Raw genomic sequence first — 21362 nt, 5'->3', positions numbered from 1 at the left:
ATAGCCGTGTCCATGGTTAAGGATTATAGTCTGGGATGGGTCAAGTGTTGGTCTTAGTGTCGGTCTTCGGAGGAGATATTGTTAAACCGAACTTGGATACCGACTAGTTACTTGTGAGGACCATGATTATTATTTTGTGATGGACTAACCCGTTGCATTATATGTATTATCGAGTATCCCTGGGACGGTTCTACCTCCTAGATATTCATTGTGATTATTTATTTTATAAAGCCCTTTATGTGGTGTCGCTCAGACGACCGACTGTGGCATTTCTTTAAAAGCCCTTTATGTGGTGTTGCTCAGACGCCCAACTGTGGCATTTCTCTTATAAGCCCTTTATGTGGTGTCGCTCAGACGCCCGACTGTGGCATTTCTCTTATAAGCCCTTTATGTGGTGTCGCTCAGACGCCCGACTGTGGCATTTCTTTGAAAGCCCTTTATGTGGTGTCGCTCAGACGCCCGACTGCCGCATTTTATTCCCACTCCATTACTGCGTATTCATGATTGCATGAAAATAACCTGCTTGCATGCATAAAAGATGTTTTAATTATGACTGACGATGTGATCATAGAATTTTTCAGTGCATGATTATCAATTATATTATCCCAGTGTTCATAATGTTTGCGAGTACATTCAAAGTACTCACTGGCTTGTCCCTGGCTATTGTCTTGGCCAGATTTCTGCATGGAGAGGAGCGTTGCGGTGACAGCCCCGGAAACTAAGCAACGGTGATAGCAGCCTCGCGAAGATAGGAGTTAACCTGGTCAGCTGTTCCTGTGGGAAATGGAGTCCCATAGACACTGATGTCTCACAAACCGCTTCCGCCATCGACCACTAGAAACCCAATTGTTGTACTCACAGGCCAAAATGGTCTTGTACCACATATTTTGTATTTTGCTTGGAATTTCTGTACCAAGTTGGAGCCTCATCAGCTAATAGTAATCCTGGGGCTGATGAGCACGATGGTCTTTTTCTGGAAATTTATACCCGGAAAACCCGATCGTGACACTTGGTCAATTACGAACGACCATCCCATTTGGGTGACAGTTTGTGCTTATGCTTCTCCGGGTGGAGCCTCATGACCATGTCTCCTATGTTGAATTCCTTCGCCCGGACTTCCCTGCTTTGATAACGTCGTGCCTGCTGCTGATAGATCACGGATCGTAAGGCGTCCTGCCGATCGAGCTCGGCTGCTCCGTGGATTATATCACAAGGCAAGACGGCATCAGCATCGTATACCATGAAGAATGGTGTGTACCCAGTGGATTGGTTTGTCGTGGTGCGTAGTCCCCACAGGAGGGAATCAATTTATTCTACTCACTTACAATCTGCTTCCTTGAGGGAGCGGACCAGCCTCGGCTTGATGCCACTGAGGATGAGGCCATTTGCTCGTTCTACCTGCCGGTTTGATTGCAGGTAGTATACTGATGCGTAATCGAGCTTTATGCCCATTTTGGTGCACCAGGCTTTTACCTCTTTGGCTTTAAAATTTGTCTTGTTCTCTGTGATGATACTATGGGGTATACCATGATGATGTACTGCACCGGATATGAATTCGACCACCGGGGCTGCTTCAGCCAAAGTCACTGGTTTTGCTTTGATCCACTTAGTAAACTTGTCGACCATGACAAGTAAATACTTGTTTTTCCTTGAACCTCCCTTAAGGGGGCCAACCATATCGATACCCCAGACCGTGAAAGGCCAGGTGATCAAGATGGTCAGAAGAGATGTCGAGGGCATGTGACTTTGTTTAGTGAATACCTGGCAGCCGGGGCAGCGTTGCAAAAGTGTTTTAGCATCGGCCCCTGTCCTTGGCCAATAGAAGCCAGCCCGGAAAGCCTTGCTGACCAAGGTCCGCACAACGGCATGATGTCCGCTCATGCCGGAGTGTACCTCGTTCAGAAACAACATTCCTTCTTCCTCGAATATGCACCGTTGGAGGACACCCGTGGTGTTTTGCTTGTAGAGCTCTCCCTCGTGGACCTTGTATGCTTTAGATTGCCTTATTATCCGACGAGTGTCGGTTTGGTCCTCGGGGAGCTCCTTGTGGCGTAGGTATGCTAGGAGGGGTTCGGTCCATGGTGCGATAACCGCCATGACCTCATGAGCCAAAGTCGTTTGCTAAATGGTTGATCCTCCAATTATGTCCTGCTCCGCTTCGTCCTCAGGTGGGATAATTTGCCCTGCAACGTTTGACTTTGATGTTGTTGTGTTGTCCTTCCATCCATAGATGGCTTGAAAATCTATTCAAGGAAGGTGTTATCGGGAACCTTGTCCCTTTTCGCACCCATTCGGGCAAGTATATCGGTGGCTTGGTGGCTATCACGTGGGATGTGATGAAATTCCAGCCCTTCGAACCTGGCCGAGATTTTAAAGACTGCGTTCCGATGTGTTGTCATCTTCGGATCTTTGACGTTGAATTCACTGTTCACTTGGGATATGGCGAGGTTAGAGTCACCTCGGACCTCAAGTCATTTGTCACGCATCAAAATTACTATCCGAAGCCCATGCAGGAGGGCCTCGTATTCGGTAGCATTATTTGAGTCCATGTACATGATTTGCAACACGTACCGAACGTTGTCGCATGTTGGCGATGTAAGCACTACTCTAGCCCCTAGCCCGGCGAGCATTTTTTAACCGTCAAGGTACATTGTCCAGTGGTGAATACGTGTTCTACTCTCGAGGGAGCCCAGCTTCTGTCCATTCTGCCACGAAATCTGCTAGCACCTGAGATTTAATAGCTCGGCGCGACCGATATGTTATTTCAAAGGGTAGGAGATCTATGGCCCACTTGGCAATGCGTCCCGTGGCATCCCTGTTATTAATTATGTCACTCGAGGGAACTTCGGAAGCCACGGTCACTGAGCATTCTTGGAAGTAGTGCCGAAGTTGTCTTGATGCCATAAAAATGGCATAGGCTATCTTCTGATAGTGTGGATATTGTGTCTTACACGGAGTTAAGACTTCGGAGACGTAGTAAATGGGATTTTGAACCTAAAGCTTATGACCCTTCATGTCTCGTTCGACCACGAGAACTGCACTGACGACCTGGTTGGTGGCCAAGATGTAAAGTATCATCGGCTCACATGTACCCGGTGCCGTTAGAATGCGATTTGTGGTGAGGAGGGTTTTAATATCTTCCAGGACAACCGCTGCCTCGGTAGTCCACTTGAAATTCTTGGTTTGTTTTAGCAATATGTAGAGGGGTAGAGCTTTTTTCCTGAGTCTTGAGATAAAGCGGCTTAGTGCAGCCACGCAGCCTGCCAACTTTTGGACATGTTTGAGTTCGGTTGGTGCCTCTAGTCGGCCCAGGGCTCGAATTTTGGCTAGGTTGGCTTCAATTCCTCGGCTGGACACAATGAAGCCGAGGAGTTTGAACGCCGGTACACCGAAGATGCATTTTTCGGGGTTTAATGCTGGTAAATTTTTCATGAAGGTTGTTGACTAGTTGTCCGCCGTGTTCAGTTTTGACAACCACATCATTGACATAAGCCTCAATGGTTTTACCGATGTGTTTTTTCAAACATGTTTGGATCATGCGCTGTTACGGTGCGCCGCCGTTTTTCAGTTTGAAAGGCATTGTGTTCAAGAAGAATGGCCTGTAGGGCGTGATAAATGCGGTCGGAGCCTGGTCGGATTCCTTCATATTTATCTGATGGTATCTCGAGTAGGCGTCTAGGATGCACAGTGAGTCATGCCATGTTGTTGCATCCACGATCTGGTCAATGTGTGGTAGGGGAAGGGGTCCTTAGGGCAGGCCTTGTTGAGGTCCTTAAAATCGATGCACAAGCGCCAAGACATATCCTTCTTGGGTACCATGGCCAGATTAGTGAGACAGTAGTATATTTCCGCGACTCCTTCATCACCCTTTATCTTGAACTTGTCAAGTTGACTTTGAAGCACATCCAACTTGGATTCCTTGACGGAATCGGTGCCTTCATGCATATTAACCAAAGTATCCCAAACTTCCTTGGCATTCTCAAGACTTTGTTGAACTCCTCGGGGCACAATCCATTTTAAGAGTATGTCACATGCTTGAGCATTGTATTGTAACATCTTCAACTCTTTCGTTGTTGCTTCACGATCCAGAATTTTTCTATCTTCAAAGAATTCACCTCGCAAGCCAATACGAACAATTGCCCATTCGGCGGGGTTATAACCAAGAATATGCATTTTCATCTTATGCTTCCAACTAGCAAAGTTAGTACCATCAAAGCAAGGACCTCTATGGTGATAACTGCCCTCACTAGAAGTCATACTTCTCCTTAGTGTTTAAGCCAAAGCAATGGAGACCAAAATTCTAATACCACTTGTAGGATCGTAAGTAGGTCTAGAGGAGGTGATTACACTACTTGCCCAACAAAAACCTAGAATTTTCCCAATTTTAGTTCTTGACAGATTTTAGCGATTCTCACAAGTCTACGAACACCCTACACATGCAAGTCTAATAGAGTAGTAGCAGAAAATAAAGACTTTGCAAGTGATAGTAAGTAGAGGAAGGGTTTGGAGATATGCAAATCGCTATGGGGACATGAAGATTTTTCCCATGGTTCCAATAGGTGGTGCTATCGTACATCCACGTTGATGGAGGCTTCAATCCATGAAGGATAACGACTATGAAAGTCCACATAGGGCTCCACCCACGAAGGGTCCATGAAGAAGCAACATTGCCTATTCCACCATGGCGTACACCCATGAAGGACTAGCCTCACTCGGGTAGATCTTCCCGAAGTAGGCGATCTCCTTGCCCTTATAAACTCTTGGTTCACTCCACATGATTTGAAGGCTCCCAAGTGACACCTAACTAATCTAGGAGACACAACTCTCCAAAGGTTATAGATGTTGTTATTGATGATGAACTCCTTGCTCTTGTGCTTCAAAAGAAAGAAGTCTCCCCAACACTCCAACACTCTCTCACAGATTTTGTCTATGTGGTAGGAGTGGGATTTGGGTGGAAAGAAACTTGAGGTGGCTAGAGGTCAAAGTTCTATGGTTGAAGTAATATCCCTTTGATCTCAACAGAAGGATAAGGAGCTCTCTCAGAAAACTGGATGGGAAGTGTATGCTTCGCTCTGGTTGCTCTCTGAGAGTTGGTGGAATGGGTCGGGGTATATATAGGTAGCACCAAAAATTCAACCATTACACACATTTATGCACACTTTAGTGGGACCGGGTGAAATCACTTTATGAGACCAGTATGTGCAAGAGGTTTGAACTTTTAGGATTTTCGGTGAGACCGGATGAAACCACTCGGTGAGATCGAGTCACGCTGACCTGAGCACTTTTCACACTTAGGTGTCACCGATTGAAATCGATCAAAAATGTCGAGTCAATTTCAATTGGTAACAGAAGGTTAGCAAGTGCTCTTCGGTGGGACCGAAGGGCCAACTCGGTGAGACCGAGATGCTAGGGTTTAGGCAACGCCTATGTCAATTGTATCTCGGTGAGCCCGGGTGTATGTGTTTCGGTGGGATCGAGCTGAACTTTAGGGTTGTGGACACAATGGAATATGAGAGTGTGGTTGAGGATTATGGAGCAATATATCCAAGCATTTGGGTAGTTAGATCGTCATCAAAACCTCATTCCTTTTTAATAGTATTGACTTTCTATGAACTCAATGTGATCTTGGATCACTTAAATAAAAATGTAGAATATTGAAGCTTTGCCAATTATATCCTTAACATTTTAAGGGGTCCACATTCACTTCAATTGTTGTACCTTGATTGAACTTTCCTAAAATATTCTTTGAGTAGGCTTTAGTTCAATGATGTATATGTTGTGATGAATTACCAAAACCACCGAGGGACTAGATGCACTTCCATAAGAACTTATATAGTAGGCGATATTGCAAATTACGTACAATATTGTGGTTTGAAACCAATACCCAAATCATAAAAAATGCGCTATTTCCTAGCCCCCCCCCCACTCCCCTCCGGAGACTAATAATGGATGGATGACGCTACCGCTATTTAAAAACTTGATTGTAGTTATGATGCGCTAATACAAGTTTGTATATGTCGAGGGGAAGTGGACCTCCCCACTTCACTACACAACATGTACCCTGTTTGGGACTTCGAAGCCCAAGAAAGGATGACAAAAGGGGGCCCAAACCTAAAGCACTGACTTCGTAAACATGTCACCAATGGTTTATTTACATGAGAGGCTTCAAGGCTACAAGGACTCCGAAGTGGATACAAAGAAGGAGACCAAGACAGAGATGGCCAAGGCAACCGACCAAGGAACCAATAAATGGGCGACCGCCCGAGGGAGATCTTCATTTTTGATTGGAGCCAGAGGAACCCAAAGCCCCAAGATCTCCAAGATTAGCTTAGCAGATTAGATATGACTAGAAGCATACGCGCGCCTTGCTGCGCCGTTTTTATTTCCAACATTTATCCTTTGCTTCTCAATTCATGGATAGATATTAAGGAGCCTCAAAAAGGTTTGGTGTATACATCCTATAAATGCAAATGAAATAAGTATTAATAATAACAAGGAGTGATTTAATTTAAAAATTCTTAACCATCGAGTTGTAGTCCATACGTAGTTGGTGTGACATAGCATCAGAGAACACTAAACCAAATTTACATATTTACCAAGTGAGATGGCATCAAGCGGATTGCCAGAACTTAAGATGTCCACTTTCTGCACAATTGTTTGATGCAAATGTATGCATATGTTTTCTCTAAGGGAGTGTCTAGGTCTCAGTCGGCTGACGTCATCGCATGCAGATTAGGCCTGTTAAGTAGCTCTGTTTCTGCTGGGTTGAAACGGCTTAGCACCTAGGCTTATTTCGTTTTCCTCCTGTTTGTTTGTTTGTTACTTTGGGCTGGGCTTCTCACTTTGTTTGTCGCATTGAGGCTGGACCAACAAGCTGCTACTGTTGTATGGGCTTTCTGCTGGGTTTTTGCTGTTTGTCAGGCTTGTTGTACCTGTGTCCCCATCCCTGGACGCACCAAAAACAAACCCATAAAGCCCATGTATAGCTAAAAGATGGGAAAAATTTTGCTCCTCTATCAAAACCCTGAACCCCCACCCTCCCACCCTGAGAGAACACGCCAGTCCTCACCCCTCCCACCTTTCCCCTCCTTCCTCCCCGTCCCTACCTCCCCTACCCAACCCTAGTGTAGGTGGCGGATGTTCTTGGACATGAAAGAAGCAGATGATGAAGATAAGAACAGGGACAAAGGGAAACAAACTCACCAGGGTGAGTTTGTGCGTCCATGGATCCATCTGCAACTCCTTTCTTTTTCAATTTTCCTGATCTTGTTCCCTTTCTTCTTTTTGGATCTGAAAACCTTCTGATTTTTTCTTCTCCCTTTGTTTTTCTGCAGCAATCTTGGAGCAGTATGGAAAATTCCTGATGGGCACGCAGGTTTTGTCTCTGAGATAACTTCATGGGAGGAAAAGTCCATGTTTGTCTCACATGTTGTTCAAAGTTTCTCTGAAGAAAAAAATGAAGAAGAAAATTGTAGTATATTAGAAGCATGTAGTATATTAGATGCGTGTAGTATTTTAGAAGCATGGGTATTCAGTGGTTTGATGACATAAAGGATAATAATTTCCATGCTGCTATTTTTGTGTATGTCCAACACACATACAGTTCAGGATAGAGAAGTTTGTGGACAGAGAAAAGGTTGTATGCTTGTTTTGGATAGAGAAGTTGAAAATTTGCTATTGTTGTTGACACTTTTTGAATATGATAAACTAATGAACATGGTTCTTTGCATGAGACAAAAAAACATATGTCATGGGAATTGATGCTGTACAGCTCCCTACAGAAACATGTATATGAGCTGTTTTGATTTTCATGTTTCAGGGCAAAAAAATAGAATTACCTAGTTGTAAAAATTCAGCAAATTCTTATAGATGCCCCTCCCCTGAACAAGTAGTGTCCCATGATTACCCCAGTACAAATACAGTGAAAACTGAACTTTTTTTCAAGATCTGCTACAGCGGGTTGTATAAGAAGAAGCATATAAAAGCATACATGCCCCTGCCCCCTCTGGATCTATATAGAAAGATGGAAATGTGCAGTATATGTAACATCTTGTTTGCTAACTACAGAAGATAGAAAATGTATACCTCACAATTAATGATTCTCTCTTCATTTTGTAGGTGCCGGGTGAAACTATGGCACAAGGAACTCCAATCAGTCATGGACCAGTCCCAGTTGATCCAGTAACATCGGTTCATCTAAGGATCGATGTTTTTTTAAAAGAACAAAACCATTAGATTGTGAAAGAAAAAATACATCATTTTTTGGGTGGCGTAAAAAAAGAACTTAGAACATTACTCTCTATGTGCAGCAGCCATACGTTGGTGCCCAATATGTGCAACAGCAACAAGCTGGGACGCGACTGGCATTTCAAACATCTTCAAGTCCTTTTGCAACGCATGTACGTGCTTTCATGAAAAAACTTGTTCTTCTGCTATGTTGCAGATACTTATAACTCGGAAGAATATAAAAAGAGAAAAGAAAGTAACTTATACTATTACCAAATTCTAACATGCAAAAAGGTGAAAATAAATGCAGGAAATGAATTTCCTTGGAAGTGGTTACATGAGCTACACACAATTGTTGATGGCTGCTAATCAAGAGGTACTATAAGTGCCTTTATATTGTTGACTTTGACATGTATAGTGGAAACAAAAAAATGTTGAAAATGTCAACAAGTAAAATATAAACTACATAACACGTTTGTGCTCACAGGCTGGTATTGGTGGATCTCAACATTCTGGTCAACAACAAGATTCTGGTGGCAGGGGGTTTTGTGAGGTATGATTTCATTTACATATGTACATATCCGACTGCCCTTTCCCCCATGTGTGACAGAAAAAATAACAAAAAAATGCTTACTCTCTTATTCTTGTTGTTGCTGATACAGAATGACACATACATGATAACTGAGTGGTATGGGCGTTTGCAAGGACAAGATGAGGGGGGCCAGCCAACAGGGAGGCAGCAAGCGGGAAATGTAGATGTGGGGGCAGAAGGTTTCCCTAGCTGGAGCTGGGATGGCAACACAGCTGAAGGGCACCAAGGTTGCAGCTACCAACCTAGATACAGAGAACAAGACAGCGATGATGGTGATTTTGACTTTGATGAAGGTGAGGATGACTTGGATGATGACTTGGATGATGAAGTTGCTGCTGGTTCAAGCCATGGACCTAGTTTCCCTGAGGACATGAGTCTTGATGGTGGTTTGGGGGATGATTCAGAAGCTGCTGGCTCCAGCCATGGTCCTAGTTTCACGGATGGCATGAGCTTCGATGATGTTTCAGACAATGGTAAACAAACAGACGCACATGGAAAAAACAAGAATGTCTGTGATTGTGATGATCAACAGGAAGGCGAGCCAGTGCAACAAGAAAATGTTGAACACCTATCACAGGAGGACATACTCATGTTCATAGAAAGTGACAGTGTTTGTGCGGCTCAGGCTCAGACTTGCAGCCAAGAAGTACGGAGCCACCATGTGCCATATATGGGCATGGTCTTTGATTCTTGTGATGCTGCCCATGCATTCTACAATGAGTATGCAGCCATTTGTGGTTTTGCAATCAAGAAAGCAGGCAACTACCATGCAACTAAACCTGGTGGCAAGACAGTGTCCCGTTACACTTACAGGTGTAACCGCTCGGGTAAAGTTGTTGGCGAGGATGTGCTTGAAGAAAAGAAAAAACAGAGGCAGCTCAAGAAGCAAGAAAAAACAGGGATTCTCCCGCCCGAGAAGGCAAAAAGGAAGAGGAAAAACTTCATACAAATAACCGGGTGCCAGGCTAAAATAATTGCAACACTAAAAGGAGACAAATGGGTTGTCACGGTTGTTGACCTGGAGCACAACCACACCCTTAGCCCTCCAAACGAGAGCAAGTATCTTAGATCGCACAAGAAGATGACAGAGGAAGAGAAGTTGTTTATCGGGACATTTAACTCTGTACAAATGCCCACTAGGAAGATTATGGCCATTCTTTCTTACCTGCGAGGGGGTGATGCACCATACACTAAGAAATATGTTAGCAATGTGAGGACGGCAATAAACAAAGAGAATGGCAAGGGAGATATGCTGCAGGTCCTTGAGTACTTTAGGAACAAACAAAAGGAAGATCCAAATTTCTACTATGCATTCAAAGTTGCTGACAAGGACATCAACAAGGTGTTGTGCATATTCTGGGCGGATGGCTACTCGAGAAAAATGTATGAGCTGTATGGTGATTGTTTGAGTTTCGACATGACATACAAGACAAACCGATACAATATGTTGTTTGCACCGTTTGTTGGCATCACTGGACACGGGCTCAACTCCTTGTTTGCTTGTGCTATAGTGCACAATGAGACGGTGGACACATTTGAATGGCTTTTCGACACATTTCTGGACTGCATGCGTCGAAAAGCTCCTCTCACGGTCATTACTGACCAAGATGTGGCGCTGAAGACCGCGGTTCCTGCTGTTTTCAAGGGTGTTGTTCACAGGTGTTGTCTGTTCCACATAATGAAAAAGGTTCGGGAAAGATGTGTGAGAACCTTTTCAACACAACCAGACTTGTATGCTGACTTCAGCGACATCATGCATAACTGCTTGAAAGAGGTAGAGTTTGAGACGTTGTGGCCACCAATGACGCAGAAGTATGGAGTAGAGAATGTCAAGTACTTCAGGTACATGTGGAAGTACAGGAAGTTGTTTGTCCCAGTCTATTTCAAGAAAAGCTTCTTCCCTTTCATCCACTCGACTGCCCGGACTGAAGGGACAAATGCCATATTCAAGGACAACGTAGGCTCAACATTCAGTGTGATTACCTTTTTGCGTGAGTATGAGCGGATATTGAAAGCGATGCAGGAGAATGAGAAGGAACAAGACTCTATTACCAGAACAACAAAGCCAACCTACTGGCTGGGCACTGAACTGGAATTGCAGGCTGCAGAGAAGTACAACAGAGCGATATTCTACAAATTTCAGAAAGTTATAAAGTTTGCAAGCCAGTTGCATGTGGAGGAGGTTGAGAAAAATACAAGGTACGAGGTGTACAAGACAAGGATGCTCGCTGAGAAAGATTTTAGAATCCGGAGATATGTTGTCATTGTTGATATGCACAGAGAGGATTTTGCTTGCATTTGTGGAAAGTTTGAAAAAGATGGCGTTGTGTGCAGCCATATACTTAGGGTATTAACACACCTCAACTTGCCAGTGCTACCTGAGAAGTACTACATTGACAGATGGAGACCCAAGCAAAGAAAAGACATTAGAAAACTCAGGTACGGCGTCCCTGAGGAGCTAACAGCAGGGGACCATCACCTTAGATACATGTTGCTGTCTAGCAGACTGAATGAAATGGCTTCGGATGCTGCGTCATCCAATGAAAAATATATGTATGTGGTTGGTGAAAGTGTGAGGATTGAGGCAAAGCTAGATGAGATGAGTTTGGCAGAGGAGCAGCAAAAAATGCAAGATAAGCATGTTGATAGAGCTCTAGCCCCTACTATGGTCACACCGCACCCTGATGGGTACGGGGAAAGTCTAAAGGATCCTGATGTTATTGTTCCGAAGGGGCGTCCACAAGAGCGTTACAAGACATTTTTGGAGAAACTACAAGCAAAACAACAAATTGGTTGCAGCCATTGTGGTCAGCATGACCATGTTTTTGCTCCGTGCACAAACAAACACATCCCCAGGTCCCAATTTCACAAGAAGACTACAGTCGGCGAGCAACCAACAGGTTTGCCTCAATCCTCGCACTTTAAAAGGACTACTGCTTAAAATCTCATCACTCTGCTGCTGTCATTTGTTTGTACCTAAAAAACTAAGAAAAAATATTGTTGTCACAGGAGTCCCTGGTGCTTCAAAGGATAGTAGTAGGAAGAATCAAACAGGAGGGGGGACAAAAGCAGGTGACAAACGGAGTGCACAGAAGGATACTACTAGTGCGCCTAGTGCCTCAAAGGGGATGTCTAGCAAAAAACAAACAGGAGGGAAGCAAAAAACAGGCGAGAAGCGGAGCGCATGAAAAGATACTACTGGTGCATCTTGAAGAAAAAAAGAGTTGAAAGTTCTTTAACAATAAGTACATTATAAGGAGAGAAGATAAAAATTGTTGCATGTTTCTCTTCCTCTTTTTTTTGCTTATGAACTGAAAACTCTGTTGCTGCGCAAATGATGGGAAACAATGTGGATAAATTACCTTGTTTCTATTGGTCTTGATCTTTATGAGTGTTTCCTTGCATTATGAGAAAAATCCAAATGGGCATTGTTTCTCCTCCTTAAGTTCATAAGTTTTTGGTGCCTGCTGTATGATCTTTATTAGTAAAATGACAAAATGCAGTAAAACTGAAAATTGTATGAACAAAACTTGCTACCCTAGCTGGGATTCTGAAAGATGACTTCATACTTCAATATGTTTGTAAGCAAAAAATGAGTGCAGGAGTAAAATGATACAGGAAAAACTCAAACATGAGCAAAGATTTTAGGTGGATCTCAACCTAAAAATATAGAGATCTAGAAACTTAAATATGACTGATGTGCATTAAAATTAGTACAAAAAAGATATAAAAAGAGAGGGTGACCTTTGTGTCGTCATCTCCTTGGCCCTCTCCATCAGATGGAAAACACCAGAAAAAGTATTGATGCCACACGGGAAACATGAAAATTCATTTAAGCAAAATTTTGGAAAAAAGGTGCAGACATAAACACATGAGGAAAAACACTGTTATAGTTCCTGTGTTTCACCAAATTACCGAGTGAGAAAGAACAAACTAGGGGAGAAGTACCTTCGGGAGCACATGTTTCCCAACCAAACAAAAAAAATAGAGGGGGCATATATATGTCTACAGCAACAAGAAGGGTCTACATTCTCTGTTCATACAAAAAATAGAAAAACATCTCGAAAATGTTTAACAATTGCTAACTATGTGTTTGATGTAGCTCCTCTTTCCTTTGATTTTGCTGATATGACTCTTGATACAGCTCCTCTTATCATCTATGAGTGGTGTCTTTTAGTAGCTGTCAGCACTTTTTCATGTCTGCACGGAAGGATAAGAACACAAAGGGGAAACTTATAAAATCCTGTCACAAACATAAAGCAAAGGAATCTGAAAAAACCAGAAAAATGCATATGGGGTTAACCTATAGGCGGAACTCCTTCACACGCTTCTTCTCGTCATCCAAAGTGTTGTAGTGGCTGAACATGAGATCAACAGCATATCGGATCCTTGCATCTGGGGCATCTTTTGGTGAAAAAACTATAGGGGTTGGATTCCTTGGGCACCATCCCATTAGTTTCATAGTGAAAATGCCACAATCAATACTGAAAAAAGACATACACATAAAAAGTTACAGGTGTTTGTGAACAAAAATCACAAAAAATGTATTAAAAAGTTACAACAAAGCAAAAGGAAGTCAGGAAAAATAAAAGCATAGACGTTTGGTTTCGTACTCGTTATCTTGTTGAGGGACTTTAGGGTAAACAGCAGGGAATGCATTGAAATCCATTGGCTGGAGCCGAGCTTCGTACCAAGTGCATATAAAGCTTGAGATCTGCCTCAAATATAAAAAATAAACATTTATTGATGTTTGCAGGAAAAACTTGCAGACAAAATATAATTATCACAAAAACAAAAAACAGTATTTAAAACCCTTGTACATACAATCTTCTTTTTTATGTTCATATGATATGAGCTCTTCTCATCATAGAAATAATCTAGAAAATAAAACGTGCGACCCTTGATGTCGACGACGAACAGAAAGTAATGTTCCTCGTGTAGTGTTGGAAAGTACAACTTGTGTACATCCATTTTGGAGTTGATGCAGAAAGAGGGAAAATATAGATAAGAAGTTAGTGTATACTGAAATAAGGAAAAAACACTAAACTAAATCATAGCTGAACTTGTGTTGTGGAAAAATGAAAAGATGAAGTTTGACAAAAAAACCTTGTCTGACATCAAAAGATTATGTGCTTTTCCAGCTCCAATGAAACTCGTAATCAGTTTCTTCCTCCACCAAATTCTTGCCTCATCATTTTTCCATTTGCCCAGGAAATATTCCTTTTAAGTTGTTGAATGATGAAAATTTTGAAAGGTAGGTAAGTACGATGACAGAAAAAAATAAAAACAAGGGAAATCATAAAAAACAAACAGAGAGAAAAAAGGTTGGGTTTCATTTTCTTACAGATGCAGTGTGGAAGAAATAGTGCTTGAGTGAGTTCCTAGGATGATTTTCATTAAATAGGTGCCTACAGTACACATTTATGACATAGTCCTGGACCCGGCCACCTATTTTCATCGAGTTACCCAACTGTCCAAATGTGGCAATGGTTTTGTCAATCAAAACTGCAGGTTTGCTGTACATATAGAACAAAAGGAAAACATGTCAGCTTGCAGGTTAGCTTACACACAAAAAGTCTTTATAGTGAGTATAAGGCAAGAAAAACATTTTGCAAAAAAGAAATAGTGCATCTGAGAAAAAACTCACGATCCTTCAACATTGGCCAGGGATATTATGTTCTCATACATCTTTCTCTCGTGTGGCATTATTGGGCCCCTTTCGCTGCAGTTGTACGGTGAGCTACGGTACCTGCTTGGTTGGACAATCCTCTTTGGTGGTGCATTTTCTTTTCCACGGAAACTGCTTGGCCTTCCTAACGAGAGATTTGTGTTGTAAAAATCATCAGTTATGTTGACCAATGTGCTGCGCTCTTGCCTAAACATGTTTTCTCCATGAATTTTGAGTTGTCCTGACTATACATATGACACAAAAAGGGCAAGAAAAAATAAAAATGTTAGATGCATAATTAAAAAGAATTTCAGAAAAAGAAAAGAACGATTAACAAACAGAGAGCACTTAAAAAATAAAAAACGGCTTCTTACAGTTTTTTCTTCCATTAGTTGTACTGGATTCCTTTTGCTGCCACTGGATTCTTGTTGACAGCTTTCCTCCTCTGCAAATAACCTTTTTCCTATTATTGGAACCATGGAGTAGTCCTGGGGGAAACATAAAAATAGAACCAAACACACAAAAAAGTGCATATGAAAAGGATTGTTTTAGTACGAAAAAAGAATACATGCTTATATTTGATAAGAAATCTGCTATTTCAGGACTACCTTCTTCATTTTGAGTGGGGGAGTCTCGGATGTGTACTCGTTATTATTTTTGCATGGTGAGTAGCAAGTTTGCATGTGATTCCACCCAGTTGACATTTGAACTTCAGGTGTTGTTTGTGCCACATAGGGTGAATAAAAAAGAAGAAAGGAAGGAAAAAGTCAACCCTGGAAATGCTTGGAGAAAAAAGCCTATTTGTGATAAACTACTACAAGACAATAAAGTTTTTTGCGAAACTGACCAAATCAACAATCTCCTCAACTGGTTTTGGGGGTTGTGGCGTCTCACACATCAAACTTCTTTGTACTTCCCTATGGGCGCACTGAATGCTTAGCTCGTAGTTTGAACTACTGCTTCCCTGTTTCTGTGTTGCATGTCTCAAAAACCAAGTAACAAAAACACAGAGAGAGAACAAAAAAGTAAAAAAAATAGCCTGGGTTTATAGGAAAAATTTGAACAGATGGGGGGGGGAGAATACCTTCAAGTTTGTATTCCCTTGCACACAAATGTCAACTTCTTCTGGCTGTACTTCCTTGAAGTTTCTGGCGATCTTCAACTTCGTTGCCTGTTTATGAGAAAAAGAAAAAATGTTATGTGCATTGAAAATATGGCATTTATGTTGACAGGAGAAACCACTTGTGGATGAAAAAAAGATATTGAAAAACTAGCCTCTATCTTTTTTTGTAACACTCATCCTTCATCCATACAGGCCTCCACAATTCATGTTCTTCGATTATATTTCCACATTCATCCACATCTTCAGAGATCCTGAATGAGGGGGTGCTATCATCAGCGAAGAAATATTTTTCTCTTGCCTTGTCTAGAAAGTCGCTAATGATTTTATATCCTCTTGCAAAAACCCCATCTGTATGTGTCCCTGAAAACAAATAAAGCATTTCGGTAACACACACACACACAAGAAAATGAGACCTCTGATTGTGCTGGTACATTAATGTCTATGCTTCAGTTCTTATAAAATAGAGAGCATAAAAAAATAGAAGACATGCGTACCACTCTCTGGTTGCGCTTTTACATTAATGTCTATGCTCAGGTTATCCGGGCGCCCCCTAAATTTTTTCCTCTGCAGGTCCTGTTTTCAAGTAAATGAACAAAAAACAAAGAAAAAAGACACAGTTAAAACACATAGAAGAAGGCAAAAAAAATTGACAACTAGAGAGTGTAAGCATGTCTATGAATGCCACTGCTGACATGAAGAAAAATAAAATTTGTGTACCAATTCCTGAATTGATGTGTTTTGAAAACCAGAAAATGTTGTTTGCTTTGATTCCATGAAAATTATTTTGGACTGAATGAGCTCTGTTGGGATGTCTTCCTTGGCACTCTCTGCTACATTTTGAACGTGGTTCTCTTTTGCTTCTCCGATAAGCATGTAGTTGAGGCTGCTGCTTTTCTCTTGTTGATTATCTAGAGTGTGGACTTCATCCTTTTCTTCACCCTATTTTGAGGGGATTTTTTTGTCAGCCTGTTGCAGGAAAAGAATGCAAACACAAAAAGCAAAAAACTATGTTAGACGAATCTTTTTGAAAATCAACTTGCATTACGAAAAAGAAAAAAAGCACATTCTGTACCTTCAAAAGAGATTCCAAAGGCTTCTTGTGCTTGATTGAACAGGGATCATGTGGTTCGCTGCTTGATTGGGCATCTATCCTCCTCCTTTTGTATTGCATCAAAATTGCTGTGGTTCAAAAATGAAAAAAATGGAGTTAGGAATGTAAGTTCAAGAGAACGAGAAAAAGAAAAGAACATTAAAAAGTTACAAAAAACCAAAAAGTTGTACCTCCATCTACATGGTTTCCTCGAGCGAAAGTTGATGCGGCTGGAACACACATTTCTGGCATGGGGTCCTTTCAGGAATGCTCTCTTTGACATTGTGCTCCGGAGTCAGACTGTTTAAGGGGACATGGTTAGACGCAAAAATAAAAAGAAAAAAATGGTGTGAGATCAGAAAAGCTATGTGTTTGCAGTGCGCACCTTCAACTTGCCTATTTCATGGACTTTAGGAGGGCTGCTACAAAACCCATTAGCTTCATTTATGCTCCCTTTTCCAGCATTTGTTTTGATGCAGAAGAACCAGCAGACTGTTGGCTAGTTGATAGAACATCTGTTTTCCTTTGCAGCAGATGCCCTGCATGGGGAGGAGAAAAAAGGGGGCACCAGACGGGAGGTGTGACACATTTGTAAAAATGTTGACTTATAGACTGACTTGTAGGCACATGTTAGAAAAGGAACTACTACTGAAGGATTATAGCAAAAAATGGTGACACACCTCCGTCATTTTCCTCTTGAAGTTCAGTCGATTGTAGTTTGACAGTGTCTCCTGAGTTGTTGGACTGTTGGCTTGCATTCAATTCAGTCCCTGTTGAGCCCACTTTAACTGTATCACCTGATTCACCAGAGGCATTGGTTATGATGCGGATCGTGTCTAGCAGAAGCCCTTTAGCTTTGATGCAAGTATTTATGTCTTCATTCTTCATATGGTTTTCGTAAGCGAGGAAGATATCCTCTTTGACCTAGTCCAAAAAAATACATGATGCATCACAAAAAGTGAAAACTTGTAAAAAAGGCATAGGCTGTACATATAGAAACCGCATAAAAAAGAAGGGTTTGCTTCAATGAAAAAAAGCACGGGGTCACAAACCTTGTCAGACAAAGAATTCCCTGCAACATTGTTTATCGCTTTCCTGAAATTTGAATTCTTAATCGTACTTGCCCACTCGTATGTTCCATCCTTGTAGCAGGTTTCTGATACTTCTTTTATCTACAAAAATGCATATAGAAATAAAAAGAAATGTAAGAAATTTAAAAATTAGAAAATGTTGCACAAAGGATGTCATGCTTTTGGATGACAAAAAGAAAAGGAGGGCAAAGGAACTTACTGTGACACATCCATACTTTCCATCTCTTCCAATGGTCATGTCACTTAAATGCTTGACCATATCTCCCTTTCAGACACATATTCTGGGCATCAAAGATGGGATTTGAATTGAGCCAAAATCAGTAAAATCGAGACAACGGACCTGCAAAAAAACAAAAAAATAGGTAAAGCATTAGATTAGATGATATAGGACTACACCAACAAAGATAAAACAAACACAAAAAATGGCTTAATCACATAAAAATAACACGTTGGATTTGAAAAAAAAGAGTGACATACTGCTAGGTGGTATATACATCCTCCTAGAGTCATCATTGTTCGGTTCTACTTCAGCTTTTCCTTTTGGTATTTCTTTATATACATCAACTCCCAATCATGAACAAACCTGCACCAATTTAGTTGCTTGAGTTGCTCCACATTAACTAGAGCTCCCATATATTTGGTGCTTGGTTTAGTGTTTGATGTCGGGCAGAGGAATGTTGATAATGCCACAACCGGGAAACAACGGATGATCTGGTCGTCAGACATATCTTCGTTCATCAGCTTATAGCCAAAGAAAATAAAGAGGCAACACAAATCATTTGTTAGCTATTTTTTAAAACATCAAAAAAAGAAAATAATCATAGCCTCTCTTTCAACATGTGTTGCCTAGTTAAAAACTTCCTATATGAACTAATAACCTTGGAAAAAGAAAAAGTGTGTATTTGTATATAAAGAGTTACACACCACCGTCAGAACTTCTTCATACAGCAAATCGTCTGATGCTTCAGTGTCAGTGATCTTGACATCATAGACTCTCTCATCTAAATCAGTATCTTCCACACACTGGTGTCTCCCTTCTTCATTCCTATCACTACCAGGGTTCCCTTCTTCATCTTCAATATCTGTACCTGGGTGTGGCTATGTTCACAAAAAAATGCATATTATACATTAGTGTTGCATAGTAACATGTATCTTTTGCAAACATACTCTAGGCCAAAAAAAGATAAATAGCAAAAACAACACACATATGTTGCAGGGTAACTTCCCTTGTTTGCTAATGCTTAACGAAAAACCAAGCAGTAGACATTGCAAAAAGCATACAAAAATGGGTGATTGCATTTAACAAAAAAGAGGCAGTTAGCTAAAAAGAAAAGGTGGATTTAACACAAACACAAATAAGAGAAAGATAAATGATCACTTGATTCCCTCTCAAAACTTTACTGTGTAGTTAGCTAAAAGAAAAAAATACTGCACCAAAATCATTCAAAAAAGTTATGCATCAGAGACAAGGATTATGATCTTGGAGTCTAAATTCAGATAAGGGAAAGTGAAAAACACAGCGATTATGATTGATTTGGTTAGTAGTGCAGGCTTGAGAAAGCTGCTGCTAAGTGAGATGCAGTTAGGCAAAAACAAAATACTTAATAAAAGTAGCAGGTTTCTTTTTTCGTGTGTGAGGAAAAAGAAGGACAACTAGCAGGTGCTCAAAGTCACAGCCTCGTTCGCGGTGTGGACATCCGATCCCAACCACAATGCTCGTCGCGCCACGCGGAAGCACGCACGCACGCATACCCCACATTGGCTGTTGCCGCCCACCCACGTGTCCCTCCGTCGCAAGTACTAGCTCAGCTCAGATTTCTGTGAGGGAATGGAGTATGGCTAGAATTGCCTAGAAACAGAACTATGTATAACACAACACTGGCCCAGCTTGGTGTAGAACACACACATTGGCTCAAAACAAAAAATCAACTATCTCAGTATGCCAAATGCCTCAAAAAAAATTCAAACAGGCATTGGCAAAAATACTTGGTACAAGCAGGCCAAAAATAATTGAAAAAATACATCAGTGGCAACCAAGTACGACTAAAGCAACCAAAAACATGCCCAAAAAAATGGTCATATCCACAAACTCCATCCCAGAATCTATATTCACACCATATACTCCATCTCCACAAACTTCATGCCCAAAAAAATGATGATGAGATTCATAACAAAATGTACAAAAAAAGGGGTTAAATCAAAACAAATAAAAAAAGATGATGAGATTTCGAGTGCGTACAGTTTTAAGCTCTTGACCTAACCCTTCTTTCAAGGACGCCTTGGCTTTACTTTCGATCTCGTGTTCAATCTTCTTGCGGGCATCCATCAGACACTGCTCCATAAAAAAAGAGGCACATTAATTTAAAAAATATAGATCACAAAAGTGGATTTACACACAAAAAAGACAAAAAATAAAAATAAACATGATCACTGGATTCCCTCTCAAAAACTTTACTGTGCCACTTAGCTAACAAAATAAGATACAGAGCCGGGATATGGTTTAGAATTGGTTAAGAGGAATTTACGCATAGGAAAATAAACCGAGCATTGTCCTCAAAGAGGAATATGGCCTAATATATACTTGATTTCTCAAAAAGAGTTGCAAGTAGCAGAAAGAGAATCACAAATAGTATCTTTTTTTGGTTTGAAACAGCGACAAAAAATTACCCAAAAAAGACACCCGCCATCTTAGAGCATGCTGCATTTCTTTCACAAAAAATGGTTTGATCCGTCTGAATGTTTTGCTTGTAAACTCAGGGCGGATGTTTGCAAGAAATTGTGCAGACCTAAAATTGTAAAACGTTCTTAGGTGCTTACATTCTCCTAAGACGCAATCTCAACAAAATACAAAATCCCTCCCATGCTCACAAATCACTGAATGACTAGACAAAAGGGGACTAGACACAACATATTCCAGTTAGCAAATTCAGCCAGGGGACAAGACGCAAAAACATATTCCAGTTTGCATGACAAAACTGCTAAATTCTGCTATATACTAGCAGTTCTGGTGCCATCATTTACTTGTGAATCGTAGATATATCTTGTTCAAAACATAAGTACAAATAAAAACATGTTCAAGTACACAAACTCTGAATTTTCAGGCAACAGAGTGCACAAACATTGTTCAAGTACAGGAATCATTCGCTCCAAATTCCAGTTGGCAAATTCTGCAAGGGGACTATACTTGACACCGCATATCAAGATTGCAAAACTAAAAAACAAGCAGCAAACTGCAAAAACATGCATACATATCTGTCCATGATTCGTGTTCCCGCTCTCTAAATTGATTAGTTGCCGTTGTATCTGAGCAGCTCCCACATGCTAAGTTCATAAAAAACACAAACAAACAGAATGCCTTCTGACAGTGAACAGAATTAGACTGACGCTCTCATAGAGCACATAATAAAATTCAGACATAGTCCTACTAAGTTCCACATCCTGTTGACCGGGCGTGGCGCTGGCCGGGGTGCCGCTGGAGAACGATGGAGAAGACAACCACGCTGCCCCGGACACCCTCTCGTCGGGCAGCACCACCGGCGCCCATTTCACCTCACGGCCGACCACGCTAGTCC

At 41.3% G+C, this 21362-nt stretch overlaps 2 protein-coding genes and 1 long non-coding RNA gene across 11 annotated transcripts in view; 1 reads left to right on the top strand and 2 right to left on the bottom strand.

Annotated features, from left to right (window-relative positions):
- Window positions 1-5966: 5966 nt before the first annotated feature.
- On the bottom strand, window positions 5967-8499 carry LOC119316602. Its single transcript, XR_005153098.1, has 4 exons — window positions 8297-8499; window positions 8086-8196; window positions 7204-7444; window positions 5967-6458 (listed from the first exon to the last, which is right to left on the bottom strand). It is a non-coding gene; the product is annotated as an uncharacterized LOC119316602 (long non-coding RNA).
- On the top strand, window positions 7066-12271 carry LOC119316596 (protein FAR1-RELATED SEQUENCE 5-like). The gene is made up of 8 exons (XM_037590938.1): window positions 7066-7207; window positions 7335-7375; window positions 8119-8181; window positions 8313-8399; window positions 8537-8602; window positions 8714-8779; window positions 8889-11718; window positions 11828-12271. Exons 1-8 carry the CDS (start codon window positions 7138-7140, stop codon window positions 12004-12006), a joined length of 3402 nt encoding a protein of 1133 aa, XP_037446835.1. The 5' UTR covers window positions 7066-7137; the 3' UTR covers window positions 12007-12271.
- Window positions 12272-12682: 411 nt separating this feature from the next.
- LOC119316597 overlaps window positions 12683-21362 on the bottom strand; it is a 57534-nt gene continuing 48854 nt past the window's right edge. For 2 of the 9 annotated variants that reach the window (XM_037590939.1, XM_037590951.1), the window contains 6 exons: window positions 14163-14334; window positions 13925-14038; window positions 13643-13774; window positions 13432-13532; window positions 13122-13302; window positions 12683-13018 (listed from right to left, as the gene is read on the bottom strand). Coding sequence is in view for 2 of the 9 variants with exons in the window: in XM_037590950.1 (XP_037446847.1) it covers window positions 16549-16575; window positions 16682-16788 (134 nt within the window). In the remaining 7 variants the exon portion in view is untranslated. Of the gene's footprint in view, window positions 13019-13121; window positions 13303-13431; window positions 13533-13642; window positions 13775-13924; window positions 14039-14162; window positions 14335-15773; window positions 15970-16103; window positions 16183-16326; window positions 16576-16681; window positions 16789-16890; window positions 17000-17084; window positions 17239-17379; window positions 17624-17751; window positions 17872-17989; window positions 18131-18267; window positions 18532-18714; window positions 18889-20029; window positions 20123-21362 lie in introns of those variants that run through there. The other 7 variants (XR_005153090.1, XR_005153091.1, XR_005153092.1 and 4 more) reach the window with 7 other exon arrangements.

This window comes from Triticum dicoccoides, chromosome 6A (assembly GCF_002162155.2).
Source record: "Triticum dicoccoides isolate Atlit2015 ecotype Zavitan chromosome 6A, WEW_v2.0, whole genome shotgun sequence".
In the NCBI taxonomy this organism is placed as follows: Eukaryota; Viridiplantae; Streptophyta; class Magnoliopsida; order Poales; family Poaceae; genus Triticum; species Triticum dicoccoides.
The sequence above is the reverse complement of the archived record's forward strand: the minus strand, read 5'-3'. Positions and strand labels throughout refer to the sequence as shown.

Excerpts from the sequence above, each read along its gene's own strand:
- LOC119316596 (XM_037590938.1), top strand. The coding sequence starts at position 7,138 with ATGTTCTTGGACATGAAAGAAGCAGATGATGAAGATAAGAACAGGGAC. Across the intron at positions 8,182-8,312 it reads GACCAGTCCCAGTTGATCCA|CCATACGTTGGTGCCCAATA; the intron begins GTAACATCGGTT and ends TATGTGCAGCAG. Across the intron at positions 11,719-11,827 it reads AGTCGGCGAGCAACCAACAG|GAGTCCCTGGTGCTTCAAAG; the intron begins GTTTGCCTCAAT and ends TTGTTGTCACAG.